General features: G+C 35.4%; 2 protein-coding genes across 3 annotated transcripts; both read right to left on the bottom strand.

The window, feature by feature from the left end:
• Nucleotides 1-3,142: 3,142 nt before the first annotated feature.
• On the bottom strand, nucleotides 3,143-4,777 carry LOC130460028 (U-box domain-containing protein 33-like). The gene is made up of 5 exons (XM_056827684.1): nucleotides 4,717-4,777; nucleotides 4,223-4,286; nucleotides 3,892-4,010; nucleotides 3,645-3,766; nucleotides 3,143-3,421 (listed from the first exon to the last, which is right to left on the bottom strand). Exons 2-5 carry the CDS (start codon nucleotides 4,278-4,280, stop codon nucleotides 3,178-3,180), a joined length of 543 nt encoding a protein of 180 aa, XP_056683662.1. The 5' UTR covers nucleotides 4,281-4,286; nucleotides 4,717-4,777; the 3' UTR covers nucleotides 3,143-3,177.
• Nucleotides 4,778-4,973: 196 nt separating this feature from the next.
• Nucleotides 4,974-7,953, bottom strand: LOC110789573 (U-box domain-containing protein 33-like). Of its 2 annotated transcripts, none has more exons than XR_008919004.1 (8): nucleotides 7,446-7,953; nucleotides 7,253-7,338; nucleotides 6,739-6,828; nucleotides 6,548-6,614; nucleotides 6,062-6,117; nucleotides 5,723-5,841; nucleotides 5,476-5,597; nucleotides 4,974-5,252 (listed from the first exon to the last, which is right to left on the bottom strand). XR_008919004.1 is itself a non-coding variant. In XM_056826989.1 (8 exons), exons 5-8 carry the CDS (start codon nucleotides 6,109-6,111, stop codon nucleotides 5,009-5,011), a joined length of 543 nt encoding a protein of 180 aa, XP_056682967.1. In that variant the 5' UTR covers nucleotides 6,112-6,117; nucleotides 6,548-6,614; nucleotides 6,739-6,828; nucleotides 7,253-7,338; nucleotides 7,446-7,953; the 3' UTR covers nucleotides 4,974-5,008. The 2 variants fall into 2 exon arrangements, 1 of the variants encoding a protein (XP_056682967.1); XM_056826989.1 differs by having other exon boundaries at nucleotides 6,054-6,117.
• Between the last annotated feature and the right edge of the window lie 504 nt (nucleotides 7,954-8,457).

Genomic DNA, 8,457 nt, shown 5'->3' with positions numbered 1-8,457 from the left:
GAATTATACCAAGAATGCAAATTCTGTCTCTTTTAGGATTTATGTTGGAGTGCAACACCTAATTCTGACATGTTTCTATCTTTTATGACTTTGCCACTTTTAACAACTTCCTTTTACGGCAGTTACTATTCTTAGCAGGTTTCTATAAATAGCAGCTTTGGCTGAAATGAAAAGGTGGTTGAGATCCGTTATTTTATAGGAGATGCGTTGCCAAGTGGAGATTTATATTCTCATCATCGAACCTTCCCTTTCGGGAATGGGGACAAAAGTAGGTGTCTATCGTTCGACGGTGATTCGTCGTATACGAAACGATAAATAATATCTGAAATGATATTACGTCGCGAATACGAAGAGCGGCCCACGAGCCGAGTGCGCGAGGCACTCAAGGCCCATGGGCGCTCGGTACGCAAGCAAAGCAAACACGGAAGCGATGGCCCATGGCCGACCAAATGCGCGTGTGTGCGCGCAGGCTTAAGCAACAACACAACAGCAGCTGCGCGCGGCCCACGGCCCAGCACGCTGCGTGCTCGTGTGTTGTGTGGTCTTGCTGGCCGGTCGTGGCCCTTGTGGCTTGGCCGGTTAGCAAGGTTATTCTAATAATCTTCTAACCCAAGTTTTCCAATAACACAATTCAGTCATACTCAAACCCTAGAGACTCAGAGAACCCTAATTCTCTATGTGCCTCCAAAGTGAGTTCTTTCCAAAAGCAAACTATCTTGATCGATTGTCTAAGCTACGATTATCTTGATCGTGTCGGTGAACCAAGTAGAGGAACGACAAGTGGAGTTCTAAGTTCGTGTTCGTTGACATATTATTGCGGAGAACACGCTTCAAACGTAAGTATGCTTAATCTGTGCTTTATACATGCTTCTTGGCTTTGGGATTGTTTCCGCACATGTTATTATGTTTAACTAAATTACCCTACAGTGGTATCATGAGCCTTATGTATTCAAAGCATATTTTAGCATGTTTTATTTGTTTTTGCTGTTGTCGAAATTTTGGGAATTTTTGTTGAATTTTCGGATTTATTATGAATTATTGGATGAATTGCGTAATACGGTCTGATTTCAAAAAGATTCGGTTTTTCAACTTTTCAAACGTTAATCTGATTGAAAACGATTTTCTAAGATCAACTCATGAGAACGGAATTGCAAAAACAGGCCTCGAAGTGTCGTTTTATGGGCGTTTTTGTTAATTTTTTAATAAAAATTAAAAGTGTCGGAAACTAATTCAATTAAAAGGTCGACCTAAACTACTTGGAATTTCTTGATATTTTGACACAATGTCACTCGGTATATTCTTGATCTATGGTAAAATTTTCAGATTTTTCCGATAAGTATAAACCCTAATTTTTCTTTTCCCCAATTCGTAAAATTTAGATCCTTAATTGATTTTTTAATAATTTAGGTCTAATAATTCGGTTAATTGGGAAAGAGGATAAAATTTCATGGGTCAGTGGCTACTTTTTAAAATTATTGGATTAAAATTTTGAATGGTTTCGTTAATTTTAATCGCACTTAAACCTAATTATTAAAATCTGAAATTTAAATGTTAAAGAACGATTTAAAGTTTTGGATTTTATTATTTAAAAGTTCAAAATTTATAGTTGATTCGTTCTCTCTTAAAAATTTGAATAATGTTAGCCCTGATTTAATATTTTACGAAATTGGATTGTCGTTAAATTTTATTAAATCGTAAAAATCGTTGTTTTTCGAAAATAAAAATCGTAACTTTTTATGAAAAATGACATTAATGCAAATTTCGTGAAATTAATTTTTTTTTCACTAAGTTGGTCCTTAGGCATGAACCAAAGGCACGAAAACAAGAGTATGGTGGACGTGTGGCTCGACGAGCCATGCGGGCTGCTATGCGAGTGTCGAGCCGCAGCGACGCGGGCAGCAGCAAGCGAGCTGTGTGCCGCGCGCGCGCTGGACGAGGAAGGGGAAAGCAAGGCAGTGCCTTGGCTTGCAGTGCTGCGATGAAGCAAGGCACGTAGCCTGCGATGAGCACGACGAGCGCGCAGGGCAGCGACGAGCTGTGGGCACGCGCGCGCGCCAGGCTGCGGGGTGTGCGAGCTTGCTCGTGCGCCTCGTAGGCCACATACAAGCGCAATGGGCTGGGCGCAAGCCTAGCCCAACCATGCACTTGGACTTTTTCATTGAAATTGTTTAATTCGTTGGGTTTCTCATGCTTGCATTAATTTGGGCTAACGGGATATTTAATTTAATATTTTATTTACTTGGGTCGGGCCGCGAGTTTTAATATAATATTTTATAATTAATTATCCGGAATAATTATTGGTTTGAGTGGGAGCCACCAAATGAAATTAAAATGAAATAATTATTTTTTAATTATTTTCGTAGGTCGCATTATTTGAATTAAATTCAATTTTAATTAGAGTAATGTCTAAGGATTAATAATTTGGAAATTGATTAATCTTTTAGGACGCGTTTATGTGAACGTGAATTTTAATTAATTCACGTAAATACTTGCATAATTATATGTGCCATTCGTTTTAGCATACGAATGGGTGAATGCATAGAATGTATATTTTATGTAATGCAGGTACTCCAAGTGACTAGTATAGCCATCTAGGATAGTTTATGCACTCGGATAAACACAAAAACAATCCAATATTTTGTTTTCACCACAAAAATACAACTTTGAATTAACACTCCCTCCTATGCCAATTCAGACCCTAGGAAAACAATCTACAAGACCACAGCTCTTCAATGTTATATAAGACACATAAGAACAATAATTGAACATCACTGAAGCTGGAACATGCTGAAGCATACACTGGCACTGTAATATTAGGCTAAACTTAACTTAGAAAAGCTTATATCATCAAAAATACTTCTTAAGAATCAACATGGAGGGCTTACCACCCTAACTGTTGAAAGTCCAATCGATTCCAGCTACACTCTTCATGTTGTTCTTCCTTACGAGAAACTAGTTCAAAAGAGATGTTACCTAAAAATCATTGTTTAAAATCTAGGAATAATTATCTTTTAAAATCATGTCATATTTGTTCCAAGTTTTGACAAGTTAGAATAATGCGACAACTGATTCTAGTCAGAGGGAAAACAATGTAATGCTTCTTTGAGATACAGGAAAATAATTAAAAACCTTTCTGCAAAAGAATACTTATTACCCTCCTTGATACGAAACTTGTGTCTAGTAATTTCTGATACCACACAAATTAATCAATTTAAGAGATATGAAGCTAGTAGACACAATAATTATCAATTTGAAGTAACACCAAGTCACCAAGAGAATGAACATGTATTGATTAACTTTAGCAAGCAAAATATACCTTGTATATATTAGACGACCCTTGTATACAAACCAGATATGACAGAAATCAGGAGCTTTATTAAGGACTTCATTAGACTGTTCTGAGGTGGGTTTTGGTTTTATCCTGCAATATCAAGGCAACAAAACAAGACATGTCATCCTATAGATTGAGGTGCGTTTTTATCAGAACATGTACGATATGATATTTGTCGTTGCTCAATATAATAATGCCTAGAACATGGTCACTAAAATCAGAAGTAGTTATAATAAAATCAATTACTGTAAAATTATAGAAACCGGAACAGAACAAAAAATGTGGAAGTGCATTTCAAAATTTGTATCTCCACCTCAAAAATCTGCTGTTAGATCCTGCACCCATTACCAATTTCTGTATCCCCAATTCAGATATGAGTTCCAAAATTCCATCAGTTATAGACTCTTTCTCAATGCATATTATCTCAGAGGGAACCTGCAAGAAGGAGCTCAATCTTTATTCTAGTTTACATACCTATGATAACTCAATTTGTACTTGGTACTATTATGATCTGGGAAATAAACTGGTGTTGTTACAGACGGGGAAGAAAGAGATAGTACCTGTTTAAGGGCATACATTTTAATACAATCATCTAACATTTCTTCAACCTCTTGTCTTTCCAATTCTTGATTGACCTCCGATTGTGTGACCGCCTTTAAAGGACATCGAAAACCATACCCTATATATTCAAATTGGATTGTAAAACAAATGAGAATCCAGGCAAAAAGATGGAAAATAGAACATCAAATTGGAAAGTGGAAAACCATAAACAAAAGATTATACAAACAACCACAAGAAGGGTAAATCAATCTAGCAAACAGTGAGAGACATGTAGATATTAAATGGTCAACGTATGCACAACTTTGAACATCATTAGGGATCCTGACTTACAAACTAACCTTCCTTGAAACAAGAATGTCATGACTCCAATCCTTATAGCATCCATCATCAACGCCTAAGAGATATAACAACAACCAAACTCAGGATACCTCTACTTAAAACAAGACATCTAAAACAAGAAGTCAATATGTGTTTCGAAAGCGTACTTAAACATCTAAAACAAGAAGTCAATAAGGGTGTAAACAAACTTAAATGTGTAGTTTATGCACTCGGATAAACACAAAAACAATCCAATATTTTGTTTTCACCACAAAAATACAACTTTGAATTAACACTCCCTCCTATGCCAATTCAGACCCTAGGAAAACAATCTACAAGACCACAGCTCTTCAATGTTATATAAGACACATAAGAACAATAATTGAACATCACTGAAGCTGGAACATGCTGAAGCATACACTGGCACTGTAATATTAGGCTAAACTTAACTTAGAAAAGCTTATATCATCAAAAATACTTCTTAAGAATCAACATGGAGGGCTTACCACCCTAACTGTTGAAAGTCCAATCGATTCCAGCTACACTCTTCATGTTGTTCTTCCTTACGAGAAACTAGTTCAAAAGAGATGTTACCTAAAAATCATTGCTTAAAATCTAGGAATAATTATCTTTTAAAATCATGTCATATTTGTTCCAAGTTTTGACAAGTTAGAATAATGCGACAACTGATTCTAGTCAGAGGGAAAACAATGTAATGCTTCTTTGAGATACAGGAAAATAATTAAAAACCTTTCTGCAAAAGAATACTTATTACCCTCCTTGATACGAAACTTGTGTCTAGTAATTTCTGATACCACACAAATTAATCAATTTAAGAGATATGAAGCTAGTAGACACAATAATTATCAATTTGAAGTAACACCAAGTCACCAAGAGAATGAACATGTATTGATTAACTTTAGCAAGCAAAATATACCTTGTATATATTAGACGACCCTTGTATACAAACCAGATATGACAGAAATCAGGAGCTTTATTAAGGACTTCATTAGACTGTTCTGAGGTGGGTTTTGGTTTTATCCTGCAATATCAAGGCAACAAAACAGGACATGTCATCCTATAGATTGAGGTGCGTTTTTATCAGAACATGTACGATATGATATTTGTCGTTGCTCAATATAATAATGCCTAGAACATGGTCACTAAAATCAGAAGTAGTTATAATAAAATCAATTACTGTAGAATTATAGAAACCGGAACAGAACAAAAAATGTGGAAGTGCATTTCAAAATTTGTATCTCCACCTCAAAAATCTGCTGTTAGATCCTGCACCCATTACCAATTTCTGTATCCCCAATTCAGATATGAGTTCCAAAATTCCATCAGTTATAGACTCTTTCTCAATGCATATTATCTCAGAGGGAACCTGCAAGAAGGAGCTCAATCTTTATTCTAGTTTACATACCTATGATAACTCAATTTGTACTTGGTACTATTATGATCTGGGAAATAAACTGGTGTTGTTACAGACGGGGAAGAAAGAGATAGTACCTGTTTAAGGGCATACATTTTAATACAATCATCTAACATTTCTTCAACCTCTTGTCTTTCCAATTCTTGATTGACCTCCGATTGTGTGACCGCCTTTAAAGGACATCGAAAACCATACCCTATATATTCAAATTGGATTGTAAAACAAATGAGAATCCAGGCAAAAAGATGGAAAATAGAACATCAAATTGGAAAGTGGAAAACCATAAACAAAAGATTATACAAACAACCACAAGAAGGGTAAATCAATCTAGCAAACAGTGAGAGACATGTAGATATTAAATGGTCAACGTATGCACAACTTTGAACATCATTAGGGATCCTGACTTACAAACTAACCTTCCTTGAAACAAGAATGTCATGACTCCAATCCTTATAGCATCCATCATCAACGCCTAAGAGATATAACAACAACCAAACTCAGGATACCTCTACTTAAAACAAGACATCTAAAACAAGAAGTCAATATGTGTTTCGAAAGCGTACTTAAACATCTAAAACAAGAAGTCAATAAGGGTGTAAACAAACTTAAATGTGTAGTTTATGCACTCGGATAAACACAAAAACAATCCAATATTTTGTTTTCACCACAAAAATACAACTTTGAATTAACACTCCCTCCTATGCCAATTCAGACCCTAGGAAAACAATCTACAAGACCACAGCTCTTCAATGTTATATAAGACACATAAGAACAATAATTGAACATCACTGAAGCTGGAACATGCTGAAGCATACACTGGCACTGTAACATTAGGCTAAACTTAACTTAGAAAAGCTTATATCATCAAAAATACTTCTTAAGAATCAACATGGAGGGCTTACCACCCTAACTGTTGAAAGTCCAATCGATTCCAGCTACACTCTTCATGTTGTTCTTCCTTACGAGAAACTAGTTCAAAAGAGATGTTACTTAAAAATCATTGCTTAAAATCTAGGAATAATTATAAATGGAAGGAAAAGAAAACTCCTTGATAAAAAGTAATCAAGCTGTAAGGAGAAAGGATAAGACTCACAGTAGGTCTTGAATCACGAAACCAGGAATCATTCATACTCATTTCCACAACCCTAACATTTGGAGGCAATAGACTTCTTGCATTTTCCCACTGTACAGTTCATACAAAACAGCTCTCATTGCTAAGCTATTCAGTGTCTACTGTCAAATATTTCATCATTTACAAAAACAATTAAGTAGAATAACATGATATCCATACATTTAAATTATACTATAAAGTTTTCATTCCCAGAATTTCTGGAAAATCCACCGACTGATAGAAAATTTCAGTTCACCAAACACGAAAAGTTCATGTAGCATTCAAGAAAATGCCAAATCGACACTCCAGCGAAAAATTGAAAACGATCCCACAAAAATTCATAAATTGATATTATCCGGAAAATTAATTAAATAAAATAACCAATCTCTATTCCCAAGAAAAATAATTAAAAATTAACAGAAAAATTCAGTCGAAACCCAGAAAAGTTAAACAAAAACCCATGAAATTTAAAGAAAAATCCAGATAGGAATCAAACCTTCCAGTAGATGAAATAACAGGGTCCTTCACAATTTCTTTAGAAATGGGGCAACGATATTCATCAGGAACAATCAACTGATCAAACTGAACGAATTCAACACCCATAACATCAATTTTTGGCAATATCAGCATAAAATTAAGAAAAAAGAAAGCAGAAACGATAGATCTTGAGAGAAGAAGAGAGGTTATACCTAAATACCATGCTCAACACAGTAAAGCTACCAGCTTGATCGATGCACTCCCTCGTTTTCGCTTGAAATATCTAGATCTAACACGAATTTTTTTTTGAAAGAGGAGAGAGAAAGAAAACGAAATCGAGGTCGTTTATGAAGACACCTTCTTTGAAATTATAGAGAATGGGGGAGAGGGAGAGAAGATAGACCTTCCATGGAAAGGGGCGGATGGTTTGAGGAGTTTTGAACCGGGAGAGAGGAGAGGGGAGAGAAGAGAGAGAAATGAATCTTTCAAGTTAACAGAAGAAATGAGGAGGAGAGAGAATCAAAAGTTGGAGTATATGCAACTGTTATTTGTTGAAGCGAACATTTAATCCCCCCTTCAACAACTGCTATTGAAGCGAACAACAAAAATGTTCGCTTCAACAACAGTTTATAATGTTTGACCCGCGTTGACCGATTGGTTGTTGAAGCGTACTTCTTTATGCCCCCTTCAATAAAGGGGCTGCAACAAAGGTTTTTTCTACTAGTGACTAAATAATCGAACCAACATAGAAACAACTAGGTCCAAAGTAATATTGAGTTTAAAAATTTCCTTGCAAACAAGCACTTACAAAAATCTAGGGATCTAAGATAGTAGGTTTCCGCCAAAGCGAGGTGTTATTTTAGTAGACTTAGGTGGTAAGGCGTCCAAAAGGAGCACGTTGATTGTGGTTTCAACTCAAACAACAATGGCATTATGTTGTGGCAATGGGATAAATTATGGTATTAATTTATTAACCAAGAGTAATTTGGAGATTACTAGCAATAGGTTTTGCTTACCTAGAATATTAAACTACTTAAGACATGCCAAAGCTGCTTAAGGATTTAGGACTTTTGGGGTCTTGGAATCGTTTCATTCATTTTGGACCATGTTTTGCTTTTTGCATGAATGAAATGTTTAATAGCTTTAATGATTGTATGTTAGCTTTTATTTCAAAGTTATTAAAACTTATGAATGGTTATTTATTGCAAATTCTTTTCGATTATA

The sequence above is a fragment of the Spinacia oleracea genome, chromosome 4 (genome assembly GCF_020520425.1).
Source record: "Spinacia oleracea cultivar Varoflay chromosome 4, BTI_SOV_V1, whole genome shotgun sequence".
Taxonomy (NCBI): domain Eukaryota; kingdom Viridiplantae; phylum Streptophyta; class Magnoliopsida; order Caryophyllales; family Amaranthaceae; genus Spinacia; species Spinacia oleracea.
The sequence above is the reverse complement of the archived record's forward strand: the minus strand, read 5'-3'. Positions and strand labels throughout refer to the sequence as shown.

What these genes read in the sequence shown, in the direction of transcription:
- LOC130460028 (XM_056827684.1), bottom strand. Translation starts at nt 4,280, where the DNA reads ATGATGGATGCTATAAGGATTGGAGTCATGACATTCTTGTTTCAAGGA. An exon ending in GTTTCAAGGAAGGTTAGTTT is followed by an intron (nt 4,011 to 4,222) that starts GTAAGTCAGGAT and finishes TTGAATATATAG; the next exon opens with GGTATGGTTTTCGATGTCCT. An exon ending in AAATGTATGCCCTTAAACAG is followed by an intron (nt 3,767 to 3,891) that starts GTACTATCTCTT and finishes TCCTTCTTGCAG; the next exon opens with GTTCCCTCTGAGATAATATG.
- LOC110789573 (XM_056826989.1), bottom strand. Translation starts at nt 6,111, where the DNA reads ATGATGGATGCTATAAGGATTGGAGTCATGACATTCTTGTTTCAAGGA. An exon ending in GTTTCAAGGAAGGTTAGTTT is followed by an intron (nt 5,842 to 6,053) that starts GTAAGTCAGGAT and finishes TTGAATATATAG; the next exon opens with GGTATGGTTTTCGATGTCCT. An exon ending in TCTAACAGCAGATTTTTGAG is followed by an intron (nt 5,253 to 5,475) that starts GTGGAGATACAA and finishes TTGATATTGCAG; the next exon opens with GATAAAACCAAAACCCACCT.